The following is an 18,487-nucleotide window of genomic DNA, read 5'->3' on the forward strand; positions in this document are numbered from 1 at the left end:
TGTCTGACACTCTTTTCACCTTGTGACGATGCGGGTTCGACTCCATGCTCCCATCTTCTGTACGGGAGCCCTTAAACCCGTCACCGTCGGTAATGCTACCGATGACCTAGGCAGTGAGGCAACAACAATGGAGCAAGAGGATGGTGTACAAAAAGTGTCAAGTGCTTTTATTAAAACAACAGAACCAAACAGTGTTCAAATTAAATAAAGTGCAGTGCTTCAAATCTTCAATAAATAAATAATCCATAAAATCAGTAGTGAAACATGGAGGTTAAAATATAGAAAAACAATCCTTTAAAAACCAAGGTTAAAACACTATAGGAAGCTGTCCTTTTCAAATACAATCCAAAGCCCGGTGCCTTTTTACCTGGCGGCTCTCCTGCTTCCCCCATCTAGGCTTCTCAACAGAGAAGTCGCCCTACTTGCAGCTGTCCTTCACTCTGCCTACTTCAGCTGTTCAGTTTGCCTCGCAGAACCCTGGCTCCGGTAGGCTCCTCCTGACAGCGACTTGGGTTCCACAGCGACCAGGGCGCCCACGCTGGGGAGTACACACCCCAAGTCCTGACTCCCACGGCCTTACATGGAGAGTCATCCGCCTTCCGGTCACTCCCGCCCTTCAGAATCAACTCTGCGGGAGCAACCACTACTGCTACTCCTCGAGTGTCTGCCTAACACCTAAGCTACCTTTACAGCTGCACGCGAACCTGCACTCGCTCGCTCTCCTGCACCGACTTTCTCCTCCTGCTGCTTCCTGCCTTCTCCTGCAACCTCCGTTCCGTTCAATCTTTCATTTTTCTCCTTAGCCGACTCGCGCTTGATTTTATCAAGAGGGCATGGCAGCTGTGGCAAATTAGCAGCCCCAGGAACAATCACGGATGTTGGCTGTTTCTCACCTGTGCACTAAGGTGAAAAACGCCCACATCGCAAATTGCCCTGAGAACCGCTTCAGCCACACAACCACCACGCCCCTTCACCAAGCCGCGAGCGCAGTGATTATTTATTTTAAAACTGGCCTTTTGAACAGGAGCTGTGGACCCGCTATACCACACACCTCCAAAACACTCTTGACATACTGTTCCTTCAGAATAACTCCTACCCCATTTCTCCTCCCATCCACACCATGATAGAACAATTTGAATCCACCTCCAATCCACCTGACCTCCCCTTCCATTTAGTCTCCTTCCTTCTCCTTCCTAACCTTCCTTCTCTCCATCATATCTGCTAACTCTCTCCCCTTACCAGTCATACTGCCAACATTCAAAATTCTTACCAACAGTTCCACTCTTTTTACCTTCCTCCTCTCCTCCTGCCTCTGGACAAGTCGCCCCCCCCTTTTCTTCTCCTTCGGCTAACAATAGCCCTATTTCCGCCAGCAACCTGTTGGCTAACAGAACTGGTGGCGGTCGTTATTAACCCGGGGCTCGACCAATCCGGCATAGAAATTTGTATTGTTGTCCACATATTGATTTGGCAATATAGTTGTGAGTAAATTTCTAATAGTCAAAAAATGAATAGGATAATGTCTTACCTCTTGAATCTGCTTTTCATGTAAATTGTGGTTTAACTGTTAATTTGCAGTTTCCAACATTTTTTTCTTATGAAAGAGACAAGCGTTCTAAGAATGTGAGCTGAGGTTTTATACATCTTGACACTTTTCAGATATTTGTAATAAATATGCTTGTAGAACTTTTTTTGTAGTTTATTTAGCTTAGACATTAAATTGGGACTTTACTGAAATGAGTAAAAACCTGAAATAGCAGTAGAGTTTTACGTCTTTATTCATTTAAATTATGTGGGATTTTTAAATAACAAGTGCGATACTCACAATCCCATTGTGAAGTTTAAGTTCTAAAAGTTCAAAGCACCTATGTTTTCTTGAAGATTCTCATTGTTAAAAAAAATACTTTGTTATAAAGATATTTGGTCTAAACTGGTTGATTTCTGCAAGTACTGGTAATAAAGGAAACTCTTATGGGAAAACTGTATTGTAATTTTAGTTGAATGTCACACCTAAATTTTAGATACTGGTTTATCCACAGATATGACACAAAAATAAATGCTTGCAAAACATCAAATTACATTTTTGTTTGTCTCATTTATGAGTTCTAATCATAAATAGAAAAAGAATCCACCTAATCATCCTAAGGTCAAGTCAAGTCGGGGAGCATGCACTGGTACAGTGCGTTGCCGCACCCACTACATGACGCAACAACTTGGGATCGCAGTTGGCAACCCCCCAGACAGACACGCGGTCCAGTCCCACCCTCTGGAAATGACCCTCTATCAGCCACAGCCAGGTGTTAACGTGGGCGACTCATTGGCCTGGTCTAGCCACTCGGGTCCCCAACAATGAGGATCTTACGTGCTGGATCACCCTCTGGGAAACACGCCACATTGCCATAGTGCCGTAACTGACGCTCCCTCACAATGAAGGTAATGTGCCTCATTCGGGTCTCCATGAACTACCGCTCATTCGACACAAAGTCAAACCAACGGTACCCAAGGATTTTCTGGAGAGACACAGTATCAAAGGAGTCCAGTCTTTGTCTCAGGTCACTGGATAGCGTCCATGTTTCGCAACCATATAGCAAGACAGGAAGCACCAGGACTCTAAAAACTTGGACCTTCTTCCTTTTGCATAGATATCAGGAGTGCCACACACCCCTTTCCAGCGACCTCATGACACAACCCCCCCCTGCTCTCCCAATCCCACTACTGACATCATAGGAAGAGTCACCAGAGACATGAATGTCACTGCCAAGCTAAGTAAACCTCTCGAAAAGGTCGACACTCTCTCCGCAAACAGACACACTGCTGATGGCTGTGCCCAAGAGGTCATTAAAGGCCTGGATCTTGGTTTTTATCCAGGTAACTCGTAAGCCCAGACACTCAGACTCCTTGCGCAGTCTCCCGAGAGCCCCGATCAGAGCCTCCATTGACTCCGCGAAGATCACAGCATCATCAGCAAAGTCGAGATCCGTGAATCTTTCTTCACCAACAGATACCCTACAGCTGCTGGACCCCACGACCTTGCCCAATACCCAGTCCATACAAGCATTGAACAGAGTAGGAGCAAGAACACACCCCTGACGAACCCCAGAATCAACTGGGAGAAACACAGAGGTTCTGCCTGCACTCTGCACAGCACTCACAGTACCAGTGTATAGGCCGGCCATGATATCCAGCAACCTTGAGGGGATCCTGCGAACCCTCAGGATGTCCCATATGGCAGCTCGATCAACTGAGTTGAATGCTTTACGAAAATCGACAAAGGCTGCAAAGAAACTCTGCCAATATTCGCGTTTGCGCTCCATGAGAATCCTCATTGCCACGATGCAGTCGATGGTAGACTTCTTAGGCATAAAACCAGACTGTTCCATCCATCCAAGGATATAAAGAAATGCAGCAATGAGGCAAATTAAAATTATCATGACTAGGTGCAGAAATAAGCATCTTACAACATTGGAAGCTACAGTGAGAGTGGAATAAAGCAGATTGCATCAACAAGAACTTGCAACTAAAAATAATGTATTGGTTCAGTGATTAATAGTGTAGCTTTATTTGTGTTATATAATGACTATAGTGTTTTTCTTTCATTCCATTTGTTAAATATATTTATTTCTGTGCATATAGTAACCTGTATCTGGGCCGCATCACATGTCTGTAAGCATGTGAGAAGAATACCAGGTAAAAAAAAACATGCAGATTCCTCACAGACAATGACTGAGTACATTATTTAAACCCAGACAAAGGATGTGTGAGGCACAGAACTATCCCTTTTCATGGTAGTATAGTAAGTGTAGCATGTAGCATAATTGCTACAATAAATGGTAAAGGCTCAAAAGTTTTTAGTGTTAATCATAGGTCCCATGTAATACTTGGTTTTTGTGGCATCTAGAGATTGTATTTAGATTAGGACACTGTCATATTTGCATTAGCTTAAAACATGTTGATTGTGTTTAAGGCATAAAAAGGATGTCCCAGTAGCATTAAAAATGTTCTATTACCTAGCATGTGTTTAATAATACATGGTCTTTACTGTATTGTTTCATCCACAAGGAAAATAAAATGCTCAATTGCTGTTCTGTTTTTTTCGTCTTGCTTGTTTACACTTGTAAAGAACAAGTCCCAGTAGACTTGCTACTGCCTTTGCCGCCTGATTCCTGTTGGCATGGTTTTCACACTTTGTTGTTTTTATTTTGAGGCTGCAGACATCCTAGTGTGTGTATGTGTGTGTGTGTGTGTTGTTTTTTTGAAAATTTGAAAATTATCTTTTCAGACACAAACAATGCAATTTAATGTAATTAAATGCTTTCTTTAAAATCTGAAAAAGTATCTTTAATTGTAATATGGAAAGGCAGTTTAGTTTATGTTTTTAACAACATTATTATTAAAATATACATCTCTCTATTATAAAAAAAAAAATCTTGGAAGGCTTGGAAGGAGACGATAGTGATCTTCTCTGAAGACAATTTGACGTCCCTACAGGCTTTTAAATGATCGACGCGCAGAACACGCAGCAAGGCAGCAGCAGCAGAAAGACAGAAGCTGACCAGACCGCATCTACTCAGTGTGCGTTCACCCCACCCCCCCTTGACAACGCGAGTAGCAGAGACGCAAAGTGGCTGAAGCATAGCATGCCCTTGGATGGGAAGGGTTGGGCGAGCAAAGTGAGCAGGGGGCAAAGCCCCCTAGTTATGTATTATTTGGAAAATTTGAAGAATTTGAAGAGAAAGAGACATTGGTTCCTTGGATAACATCAAGCCTGTGAGTTATATGAGTTGAAATGTCCGTTGCTACTTCTATTATCTTGTTTTGAAACAACCACCACCACCATGTCCTTTTGTCTGTTTGCTCTGGAGCAGAGTACACACAAAGTAACACTCTACGCATATACATTTAAAAAGTTATAGTTCATGACAGGAGGTGCTCCCTGAGTTTATACTTGTTTTTTTCGTGAAGCAAACTTTTAATCTTTGCAGTTCTTTGCAGATTATTTAAACACCTAGTGAATGCTCCTTTTTCATTTTACACCCCCTTTAACTCAAGAATCTTAAATCAGGGTTCCACTCTAAATGCAGTGTGATCATTATGCGTACACTTATATGGTCAAAAGTTTTAGGACACCTCAGTTTTTCTTCAATTTTGATCAGTTGAAATGCAATGAATGACCTAACATGATGAAAAGGTAAGCAGTAAATTGAGGCTTAAATTTAAAGTTCAGGTTAGCAAAAACCTGCGGTGGGTTGGCACCCTGCCCAGGATTGGTTCCTGCCTTGTGCCCTGTGTTGGCTGGGATTGACTCCAGCAGACCCCCGTGACCCTGTGTTTGGATTTAGCGGGTTGGAAAATGGATGGATGGATGGATGGTTAGCAAAAACTGAAAAAAAGGAAATTTTGGAATATTACTAATTGTTTTGGGAACAACTAATAGGTTGAAACCTATTCTGCAGCAACTAAATTTGCTTTAAGACAGACATAGGGTTTTTAAGGAATCAACAGAAGTTGGGACACTTGTGCAAACTGTTTGCCTTAACTTGTAAGGCATAATTTACTTTAATTGCTGCAGAACATCTGTAGGTTGTAACTTATTAGTTGTTCCCTGGAGAAGGGTCAATTTGTAATATTAATTAATTAATTGTAATATTATTAATTTCATTTTTGTTTTTGTTTTTGCTAACCTAAATTTTAAATTTAAACCTATAAAAGTTTACTTCTTACATTTTCACCATTTTAGGTCATTCATTGCATTTCAGCTGATTAAATTTGAAGGAAAACTGGAAACACGGAGGGGTTTTAAAACTGGACCGGTAGTGTACAATGTATTTATAGCAAAGAAACTCATGCTACTTAACATAATTTGACTTATTACTGATTTGAAAGGGCAGGGATAGGTGTTTTGTTTTGGTTTAAATAAGGAGTAACAAAAACATAATTTTGCTCTGTCAGTGTATGTTAATTAGATTAATCACTTAGACAAGAGCAAGAGTATTTTTAATGGCTAAATTAGAATCTTATAGAAAGAAATATCTGTTAACAAAACACACTATTGACCTGCAGTAGGTTGAAATTAAAGAATTATACCCCCAACCTAAACCTTTAAAGAGCAATTTTGTTTTTAATTTTTACATTAATGGAACAGGGACTGAGGTCAAATCCAGCTAACCTGGCTACATAAATGAATATTCTGATGGAATAGAAAGTGGCTTACAGAACAGACTATAGTTTCCTTGTTTTTGAGATTTTTCCATGCATATGAAACCCCTAGTTAATGTAAAATATTTCAGAACGGCTTACTACTTAGTTACGTAAAGCCATATGCTCATGACAGGTGCATGTACTTAGATCTTGAATGAGCATGTGAAGTGGTCATTATATGTGTCTTTATGCAGGAAAAGATTTATATTGGAAACAGCAGTTGCTTACATCTGACAAGACCAGATGAAAAAGTTTCTGCTTTTTTCTGACCTGCTTTTGACAGATGCTAAAATTATAAACTGAAGATTGTGTTTCTCCTTTCTTTCTTTCTTTGTATGCATTGTAGTTAGCTAGTTATTTTACATTATGTATACTCGATGCCTGTATTTCAAATGAAGGAAGGTATGTTTATAACAAGGAAGTGATGTTTAACACAAATAGGCTTAGTGAAATTACAAAAGCCTTCAGTTAGTAAATCAATAAAAATAACTTTAAATGGAATTAACTTTAACATTTACAAGTTTTAGTGTATTGGGAAAGAGATGTTAACTTATAAATACTTATGTATGTATTTGGATATTACGGTAATTCATTTATTATACATTTAAATTGTACTAAATGTTGTTATTTATATTTAGAATGTTTCTTGTCTGGGTGAAGATGATTATGATGTACAGAAAATGTACCATACTTTGGAATAATAAAAAAAAAGAAGTACATCGTTTTAATTTCCAACACTTATCCTAACATTCAATCAATCAAATTTTATTTGTCACCAACAATTAGACATACAGTGCAAACTGTAGTGAATGGTGAATTGCATAGTTAACAGAAGCTCAAGAAAAATCAAAATATTACAAACAAATACACATAAGAATTTCTGGATTGGATAATAAGAGAGCTGCTGCTGTCATTTGCAGGTTTGTAGGTGGCAGTAAGATGGTCAGACCCGCCCAGTTGTGCTACAGGTTTACATTTAAAGGTATTAACATTTGAATAGAGTAGGTCCAGCTTGTGTCAACAGAAGGAACATGCTAATAGAAATTTGTGTGTTGCGATGTTTCCCCAGATGAAGTCGTCAGTATTTTAGGGTCAGAATGATTCATTGGTAGAATGTTAATAAGAGAGTGAATTATTTCTGTTGCAGAGTTATGTAACATCATCCTGATTAATATTTATAATCTCCCTAGGCAGTAATGTGGACAAATTCAGTCAATATTTCAGAGTGTGCATAACACATTTTAGTTTTAATTATAATGTGATCACATTTTATGATTATTCATTCACACAAATCTCTAGGCCACTTCCTGCCTTTTCCACTCCTTTTGATCATATCAGATGAAACCTGTCCAGCATTACAATAACGTGGTAGAAGCCAAATTTAGCATAACATAATAGCATAATAGTGTGTATATCTTTTTGATTATCATGTACTACTCAAGTTATCTTACAATGCACACATTCAAAGTTCAGACTTTTTTTATTTTCTACAAAATAAACCTCGTTTACTGCTATAAAATAAGCAAAATCAAAACACTATAATATTGTTCCCACATGAAATAGTAAATCATAAAATTCCTTACAGCACTTACATTTATAAAGTAATTTTAAGGCCACATGTGTAGCTTTACAGATCACATCAAACACTTACTTTGTTAGCTTTCTGACACTTACTGTTGTGAAATTCTGGCATCTTCAAATTTTGAAAACATTAACTAATTAATAACACTTAAAAAAAGAAACAATTTTCAAATATCACATAGTATTGATGCATTAGGTTTCTAGATCTCTCCTTTCGTTTGTACAATTATTCATACTTTAAGATTTGTACAATTTTAAAATGTAATTTCTTATCTGAAGATCCGTGCATTATTTTAGAATACCCACGACTTCACTCTCCACAAGTTCAAGTAGGGATGTCAGTCTTGATACACAGATTCCAAGCTGTTAGTCACGTGGACTAATGAAATGCATTGCATTTTTCTTTCCTGAAGATTGGATTAACTCATTATATATACCCTAATGAAGGAAGTTTTAAAATAAGAAAAAAATTATATGAAATTTAAAAAGGGTTATAAAGTAAGTACTAATCCGATTAGAGTTCGCTGATTATCACATGGAGGGATCTAGCTGGTGGTATGACTGCCGGGGTCTCAAACCTGGGTCCTAGGAGGCCAGCATTTCTTCTTATAGTTGTTATTGGAATTTATTTATTTATATGATCTATTCCTGCTCTCATTTTGCCACATTAATGAGGGAGGACTGCCAGAATGTTTAATGGACTTGAATTACATCAGTATCCATCTCTGACTTTGATTTCTGATTAAAATTTTCTTTATTACATTATATTGTTAGTTTGTCTGTTGCCTATAGTTATATAGATTTTGGTTAACGCTAGAATTACCAGAGCCTACGAAAAAACTCGTAGATCCGGTCCACCTTAAATCGCTTCTTCAATCCGTTCACACCTCTCCGCCAGCATCCTTTGTCCTCTAAATGTGCTGATAAAAGACAAGCTGCCAGCAGCCGGCTATTCCATCCCCCCACCGACTTAGAACGTGCGCGAAGTTTTCCCAGCTCATGCCTTGATTGATTATCTGGGAGTGAAATGGAGTGTTAGACTGGAAATAATAGATCGTTATTTGGAACACACGCATTTCATGCGTATTCCATTTCTATAGTAATCTGTGTAAACACATTGTTAAAACAGAAACTTTTTCATATTTTAGTAATAAATGTTACAAAATGTAGGCATAAACTATAGAATGTGTAAAGCCCGAGTTCCAAAGATCAAATAAACACTTTCACAAAAACTTCAAGGAGGATACATAGGTTTCCGTGGCGTAGCGCGCTAAGTTTTGCTTCTTAGAGCACAGCTGCTTTGCCGTGCCTCACAGACCTGAGTTCGATTCCCCGCTGGGGATAAAGTGTTGCTTTTTTTTTTTTCTTTTTAACCTCAAACGGACATAAAATTTATAAATTGGTATGCACTGTCAGTTAATGAGATCGTTATATTTTCATATGGGATGCTCCTTTTAAAATATTTTTTTAACAATTAAGACTGCAATTAACATGAACAACTGTCCCTAAAACTGTTATTTTTAAGATCCATAACACACAGACAGACAGAGCACTGCGTAATAGAGAAACAGACAGGCAGAGATATATAAATAAACAGGGAAGGCACATGTACTGAAAGAAAAAAAAAATCAACATGTGCGTTGTTCCTGCTGCACTGAATAAGCTCACGTGCTCTAACATCACCCCTCCCCCCATCTGACTCTCTAAGTAACAGCACAAGTACAGACGCAAACGAAGTGTAATCAAGAGTGTCCGATTCCATCCCTACTCACTCCTATATTTGCCGTTTTCAGTAGTAACCTGCTCTTTTTGTTAATATTATACAGTACACACATGCACTTGGTAAATGTAAACACATTATTAAAACGGAAAAGTTTTTCATATTTTAGTAATAAATGACAAACTGTAGACATGAACTGTATAATGTGTGAAGCCTGAAGTCCAAAGATCAAATAAACACTTTCATAAAAGGTATGAGGATGATACAACAGCTTTTGTGGCACAGTGGTAAGAAATGCTGACTTGTAATCAAGAGTCTCCCGGTTTGATCCTCACTGCCTCCTATATTTACCGTTTTGAGTAGTGAGCTGCTCTTATTGTTAATATTATACAATAAAAACACTCAAATACATTTGATTTGCATCTGTAACAGCCTGTGTAAATTTATAGTACTTGTAAAAATTAGCAGGTTTCTTTTCACTTTTATTCTCTCAGTCACCATCACAATATATACTAACCCCCACCAGGGATCTGACTCTGTTATTTTTCATTTGAAACTGGGAATAACTGTAGATGTGAGTGGTGTTTTGAGACAATGGAACTGGAAATTCTCTGATCTGGAGGGATAAAAGCTGACATACAAGTGCTGGTGAATCTGCCTTATTTGTATCTCATTGTCACTTGATTTTTTTTTATTCAGTTTTATTGAGTGTTCCTGCTTATGCTGAATTAGTATGCACCTTATGGTCCATGATATCAAAGCCGCAATGACAAAAAACAGACATGGGTATATGTGATATTTGGAATTATTCATTTTATGACCTGTATAGTACATTTCCGAAAACATTGTGGCACGGATGCAACATTATTCATATTATTCATATTCATTCGCATCTTGCGGTTGTAATCAGTGACTGTGTTTCTTTTTTTCCCTGATCTTGCCCAGTCTCCACATTTTAGTGCTATGGTGGTGGTTCTTTTGTACGCACATGTACTGTGTAAGGCATGCATGGGGTCCACTGAGAAAAGAAGAGTGGTCTTTGCTTAACTTGCAGAGGAACTTCATCGTCGCTTCTTACAAGAAAAGGCGATGGAAAAAGACGATGCAAAATCGACAAGCTTCTGTTTCAAGACAGCTGCTTCCCCTAGGAAAGCAAACTCACTACACTACATATGGATGTAAATTATGCTATAATTTATGCTGTAATTGTAATAATTTTTAATTATATCATGGTATAAATTTATTATTTATTATTGGCTTAGCTTAGCTCAGTGTGTTGCTTCTCCGACAGAAAAAAGAGAAAGTAAATGCTTAGTGATGATGATGGAAGTCTGCTGAATCAATAAAAAAAATTGCCCTGAAATTTTTTATCTGGATCCATTCACATAACTAATTCAAGAGTTTGTGTACGCTGTTAGTGGAAATAAAAATGAATAATTTCATAATGCAGTTTCTTTAATTCTTTTCTTACAGCATGGCATGACACCTCTAATGCATGCTGCATACAAAGGAAAAGCTGACATATGCAGTCTGCTACTTCAGCATGGAGCTGATGTAAATTGCAATGAACATGAACATGGATATACTGCTCTTATGTTCGCTGGACTTTCAGGTGAGTATTCCATGTGCTTTGGTATTTTCCTAAAAAACTTGAAAAATAATTACACATACTGTTATTTTCTTGTCCAACAGTAGAGACCTTGACATTTTTCCTTTCACTATTATGAATCTCAGTTTTTTGTAAACATTGTAAGCACTTTAATTCAACAACTTCCTGTATGTCATAATTATAAAATATATTGTACATCTAATCAGTATAACAAAAATGATTAAATCACATTTTATTATTAATTAAAGCTTTTTGGTTCCTAGTATATTCAGAATGGCCTTCATTTATGAGTATACATGACTTTCATGGATCTTTCGAGATGCACAGGGAAGAGACACTGTAGGTGCACAAGCACTAATCTAACCATCCAGCAAAATATACTACTTGATTTTCTAGGAGAACAGTATAAATCCCCTTGAATTTCCCAGAGATCTAAGTATTGTATTTTTATTTTATTAAATTATTGTCCCTTGTCCTTCTTTGATTGCAGCATCAGACTCAAACAGAATTACAACTGAAATGGTAAACAGACTATAGAAATGAATGGTAACACAGTTAAACTGACAACTTGCAATGTGTCTGCTGAGAATAGATTTTGGCCTTTTCCTATTAAAGTGTACTATATTTGTGCACAAATATTTTGCATCATACAGCATGCTTCATAGCAGCTTTTCATTTCACCTGATCAGTAAGCAGTATTTGATTTATAAAAATGGGAAGCAGGTACTTTGTACTCCTAACCAAAGGGCACAGAACCCAAAGTTTGTAATCAATGTTACTGTAAAACATGATAGAAAATGATCTCATTTTGTTTATATAAAATTACAAATGTGGTATTATTTTCGGATGAAGCAAAAAAGTTGCCTCACAACCAAGTCTTCCCAAGTAAACAAAATTCAGCTACACACTTGCAGTCAGTCATAGTAATCAACTCACTCAAACACAAACACTGTGAATAAGCTGCAATCCTGCATCAAAATATTTACTAAGAAACTAAGTCATGATGGCTGGATCTACTTTACTTGCCTGCCACAAAGAAGTAATATATTTTTTCAAATTATGCAATCATGACTCAGAAGTAACTGATATGATTGAATGGAACTACCTTTTCACTACATTAGAGAAATTTGGGTTTGGCCCAAATATTTGTGCATTGATCAAACTACTGTATACCAATCCAGAAGCTTCAGTTTGTATTAACAGCATTTGCTCGGACTACTTTAAACTAGAACATGGTACCAGACGAGGATGCCCCTTGTCACCACTGCTATTTGCAATCGCCATTGAACCACTGGCAGTTCACTGTTGAAATGCTTATCAGATAAGGACAAGAACAGAAAATTTCTCTATATGCAGATGATATGGTTTTGTATATATCAGACCCACAAAATACTGTGCCTGCAGTCTTAACAGCACTTACAGAATTTCCAAAGATCTCTGGTCTCAGAATTAATTTGAATAAAAGTGTGCTCTTTCCTGTGAATTCTCAAGCATACAATATTAGATTGGACACCTTCCTTTTTATTATTGCAGATCAGTTTAAATACCTAGGGGTAAATATCACAAGTAAACATAAATCTCTTTATCAACAAAATTTCGCCGTCTGTATGAAAAAAATTAAGCAAGACTTGCATAGATGGTCAAGCCTCCATCTCACTCTAGCTGGAAGAATTAACGTTGTTAAGATGAGTATTCTTCCTAAGCTTCTCTTTTTATTTCAAAACATTCCAATATACATCAATAAATCATTCTTTAAGCAATTAGATTCAACCATAACCTCATTTATTTGGAACCTAAAACATCCACGTATCCAAAGAGCGACTCTACAAAGACCTAAGACAGAAGGTGGCATGGCTCTACCTAATTTTCAGTTTTACTACTGGGCAGCAAACATACAAGCTATAAAAACCTGGACACAAATAGATGAACATACACAGGCTTGGTGCGCAATAGAAATAAAATCCTGCAGTACTTCTCTATATTCCCTGCTTTGTGCCCCAATAAATGCAAGTTATCGCCAATATACTAATAACCCAATTGTGCTTCACTCACTCAGAATATGGAACCAATGTAGAAAGCATTTTAAGATGGAGAATCTTTTATTGGTGGCACCTCTGCATGAAAACCACCTTTTTCAACCCTCGCAAACATATGCAGTTTTTAATGTCTGGAAAACATTTGCGATTAAATTGCTTAGAGATCTTTATATAGACAACATCTTTGCATCCTATGAACAATTACATTCCAAATTTAATTTTCCAGCAACACATTTCTTTTACTATCGTCAAATTAGAAACTTTGTCAAACAGAACCTGCCCAATTTTCCCCATCTCCATCAGGGGCGGGGGTTGATTTGTTTTCAATCCTATTTTTTTTTGTAAAAATTGATCTATTTGTATGGAATGATTACAATAAAAATGAGTAGTGAGAATAAGATTCTATAGTGCAGTGTATAGGGAATAATCTAAAAAAGAAAAATTATTAGAATCCCTACAGTAACCCTCTACATTTATAATACAGAGTGTGGAAAAGTATTTAATCCCCTTGAAAGTCATCATAATTTTCTGCATGACAAAAGATTTGTACACATATTTATCCAGTCAGTATTTTTAATGTTAACTCTTATGTTGTAACAATACATTTCCAAAGTCAAAATAAACCATTTTCTGTAGATATTTAACTGAAGAAGAAAAACTTAAAAGTTAGTGTTTCCATAAGTATTCAAGCCCTACACATTAATACTTTGTTGTGTACCCTTTTGCTGCAATAACAGCTTTAACTTTTTTGGGGTAAGTATGTACCAGTTTTGACTTTTAAGGGGATTGAATACTTTTGCACTCCTCCACTGCATTTGGCTTTCTCAGTGCTATGCAACACTGCGGCATGTCACATCATGGAGCAATTAAATTGCCACAGAAATATGTGACAGTCTCATGAGCAACTTATACTGTATATCGAAATCAGAGCTGGCAAAAAAGTAGCGTACAGTGATGCCAGCTGCAACCTTTTATCAGTGCAAAGCAGACTACAATAGCACATTTAAGGTTAGGTGAACTTCATGGCTGCCTACTGGAACCAAGCCTTAAAGAGTGACTGCCTGTGATGAGTAACAGAAGTAATGCTGGAATCTGAGCAACTATCCTGGGAAGACAGACAGTATAGCAGGTCCTACATTTAGGGAGAAAGTGATATGTGGCTGTTTGGTTTGTACGTGGCACACAGTAATGCACTCCAATTTGTCATTTGCTGAAATTAGAAGGTAGGTGTGTTTTATTAAGGAATACATAGTCAATCCTTATATATTAGTTTGTTTTCTTTATGATTTAATTTTATGTATAGTTGGTGCATATGGCAGTTCTATGGGCCAAAGTTTCTTATCCGATCTTACAACTATAGATCTTTCATTAGAATTTTGGATAGTGGCACAGTCATTTCAAGAATTAAAAACAAAAGTTTTTTCTGAATATTTGCAGCAACATCAGAACTGATGAATGGCTTTATGACTGAATAATTCTGTCAGTTGAAAATAAAAACATTAGTGATATCTCCATATCAGCTGCCTGGAGATGCTGAAATATACAAGCTCATTGACACTGTGGTTAATGCCAGCTGGCTGTATTTTATCCTTTTGAGTTTCTCAGCTCTTTATACAGCTGCACAAATTAATTTTAAAAATTTAAGCTTTGATCATTTTTCTGAATAATAATGACATGCCTAATTTGTGTAAAGGAACTGGACTTGAACAAATAGCACCATACTTAGCCTTATAGAAGTAATAATCTTAGTAAGCTAGGCCAGATGAGCATATGTGGTTTTCCATACATTCCTCTGATACCTACCAATAGGCATTTTGATTTCAGTTGACTGCAGTGTCCTATTTGGATTTAAAAATTATTTTGTATCTGTAAACAAGGCTAAAACTTGAAGTAGAAGGCATTAACTTACTCCATGCTCAACTAACTTACTCCATGCTTTTCACAGGGAAGCTATGCGCTGCTGGTCCATTATGGGCACAATAAGCCATTTGTTCATTTTTGTACCTCATTGCAAAACTACAAATGTGATATTTGAATAAGAACATTGTTGCAAAATGAAATAATGTAATAAATTACAGTATATAGATTTTAAGTTATATGAAATAAAAAATAAACAATAAGTATATAGTATAGCAGTTTGACCTTTAAATTTCAAGAAACCAATATGGTGTAAATTGAACTGTTGTTATAAGTCTGAGCAGTGCTGGATACTTAATACTAGTGTGTGTGTGTGTGTGTGTGTGTGAGTGTGTGTGTGTATGTGTGTTTGTGTTTACATTGTAAAGTATATAATAAACATAAACTGCATAACTTGGACCAGATAGTCAATGTATTGCTGCACTACACTTACTGACTCCAATTTCGAACACTCTCATACAAAGAAAAATTTGGTACCATTTACAATAAGTTAAGTGTCCTCACCCCATATTGTCATTGTGATTTTTAGAAAAATAAAAGATGAAGGCAATGTAGAAGTGCTGAAGTGGTACATCTGCACATCTCCTCACACTGAGCAGCAGTTTGCTGTATTTTCAGTGTTTAAAACCTAAAACTTTAAAAATGAACACACTTCAGTGCCTAATCGATAAAAAACTTTGTAGCAAAGGTAAAGAATTTCAATCATCAAGAGAAAGCACATGTATCAAGTTACATAAAAACTTCAAATACATAATGCTTAACTTTTAAAAATAGGCAACAAAAGTTAGCATTAATTTATTCAAACAGAAAATGGCACTCTGCCTTTCATATAAAAGAAAAAGGCGAAACCTAATTCTCCTCTAAAAAATAAAAAAGCAAAATTAGAGTATTAAAAAGGCTACTAACAACATTAATGTTGTTTCATTAATTTTATCATTTTAAATGTTAAATCCCCAGTCTTTTTAATAATAAAATGAGAGACAGGAAATGTAAATAAAGTCAAAGTTAATACCAAGCTATAAAATGAATTTAAAAAGTTAAAATCATAGAATTTGAAGAAAGCTCTGAAATGAATTCAATTTCTTGGCACCTCTATCAATCACCGTCTGAATTGAGATAAAGAGTTCACTTATCAAAAAAGCTCAGTGTATTTGTTTTTTACCACCAAATTAAAAAGTGTAACCTATCCCAAAGCAGTTCAGTTTTAGTAAGCTATCATTAAAAGAATCCTTACTTTCTCCAGAACTATCTGTTATTGCAGTACAACTGTTAACTCAAAAGTCATTTCTTCAATAGAAAGATTGATGACTTGAAACTGGACCTGTACACATTGCAGGTTACAAAATGCACTGGGAATATAAATTAAAGACCACACACAGGGCACAGGGATGCTCATCTACTTCAGCTATTACCATCACTGAAATGTTGCTGATCTCTAAAAGCAAGAACTACTAGGCTCATAAGTTTTTTTTTTAGTTTTTTTTTTCTGCTGCAGTTTCTCTGATTAAACACAGTGTCTGATTCATTTGTGTTTCTTCATGATCTCAAAATTACATTTTACTGAATAAAGGCATACACTGGGAATGAGTGCAATTATGCATAATGAAATTGTTTTATATGTTTGTCTTTTTGTGCAATATATTATTATTGCATATACAGTAGCTGTATATTATGTTGGGAATGTATCAGATATTGTATGTTATGCTGTTAATTGTATTTACGTTTGTTATGTGTATAGATGTAACATGAAGAGAAATTCCCATTAACTGCATTGCTTGGCAATAAAGTTCAAATTTAGTTCTTGCTTTGGTGTGTGTGAATTTTTCATGATACAGGTTGCAGACTTTTATACCATTTTAAATGAGCTAGTGAGTTGCCCATTTTAGGTAAATATTGTCATAAAGTAAATTCATTCACTAATCTAACCTCACAGATGTTTTAGATCACATTGTATTTGTGAGTTGCAAATGTAATTTTCAATTCAGTTTTGTCTGTGCCTGCTCCCATACTGAAAGCACAAGGCCAGTCATGTGAAGCAAGAAAAGTAAGAGCAAGAAGGTGCCATTCATCCTTCTTATTCTAATTCTGTCTACTAGGAAGGTACAAAGCAAGAGTCATGTAAGTGTATTAAGTATTACAGTGAAATATTTTTCAATGTGTTCACAAATGGATGGATGGTTTTCAGTTGTCCTGTAAGTTGCACAGTGATTTCAGCATAAGGCTCAAAGCAGATTCTAGTTTTATTTGAAAATTGAGTTTTCATGTCACTGTTTTTCCTGAATCGGGAAAACAAATCCAATGGGTAAAAATACTGTGTTTTGGGTTCTAAACTAAAATCTAATTTTTTATTGTTCTCTGTTACCTTTGTTTTTATGTAAATCAATTTATAAAAGCATACCCTTTTTTCCCCACTTGAAAAATTTTAAAATGTATGATGTTATGTGTTCCTACTCATGAAATCCAAGTTACTGTAATTTGGTGGATTTTAAAGAGTATGTGATACTCACAACTTCAGTTTAAATATGCTACACATAGTGAATATAAAAATGCTGCCTTCAGCTGAGAAATGTTGGACACAAAAGTATGTCTTTAGGATGAACTAATGATACCTTTCTCAATTTTTGGTAAATATGACCATTAAATATAATTATTCTAATAAAAATAGGTAACAAGGAGATAACACTGATGATGCTGGAAGCTGGAGCAGATACTGATGCAGTAAACTCAGTGGGAAGGACAGCAGCACAGATGGCTGCCTTTGTTGGTATGTTGGAATGAGCTCCACTTGTTTTGTTTATTTATAAGAAATTTTAGCCCTGTCCTTTAAACAACTACATCATCCACTGTATAAACTGTAGGAAATTTAAAAAGGGTTTATCAGATATAATGATCAGAATAAAGAATGTACTAGCACATGGCTCATATTCAGAACATCTACATACTGTATACTGCATATGTGAAAAGTGTAGTTTACATTTTATTAATGCCATATTACTGAGAAATGGTAGTGGAGGTTATGAATAATGAACTGTGTCTAAACTTGAAGAAAACAAATGTCCAAATAACAGACAGAAATTCTTCAAAGATCAAAACAACACTATCAACTCTATACTTTGTCCAGTCTGCAGTAGTCCACAAGCCAGTATTTCAAGGCCCTATTTTGTCCTTTGGCATACAAACACCCTGTGTGATGAACTGAAGATTTCAAATTTTGATTCATCGGTCCATAAGATTTTCTTCCAGTCTGCAGAAGTCCACAGCTGGTATTTCAAGGCACTATTTTGTCCTTTAAGGAATATCTTTCTTACTGCCACTGTCTCTGTCAAACCTGCAGCACAAAGGTCGCCTCTTCACAGTTGAAACTGGGACTTGCTTTTTTCGACCACTGTTAAGCTGTGCTTGAAGCTGTTGTGCTGTGAGGCGCCT

General features: G+C 36.3%; 1 protein-coding gene across 1 annotated transcript in view; it reads left to right on the forward strand.

Moving 5' to 3' along the window:
• The window catches only part of ankmy2a (ankyrin repeat and MYND domain containing 2a), a 51,081-nt gene that overhangs the window by 9,935 nt on the left and 22,659 nt on the right, over nucleotides 1–18,487 (forward strand). Inside the window, exons 3-4 of the mRNA XM_028817027.2 lie at nucleotides 10,973–11,111; nucleotides 17,727–17,825. Of these exons, the coding sequence (XP_028672860.1) occupies nucleotides 10,973–11,111; nucleotides 17,727–17,825 (238 nt within the window). The remainder of the gene's footprint in view (nucleotides 1–10,972; nucleotides 11,112–17,726; nucleotides 17,826–18,487) is intronic.

This window comes from Erpetoichthys calabaricus, chromosome 13 (assembly GCF_900747795.2).
Source record: "Erpetoichthys calabaricus chromosome 13, fErpCal1.3, whole genome shotgun sequence".
Taxonomy (NCBI): domain Eukaryota; kingdom Metazoa; phylum Chordata; class Cladistia; order Polypteriformes; family Polypteridae; genus Erpetoichthys; species Erpetoichthys calabaricus.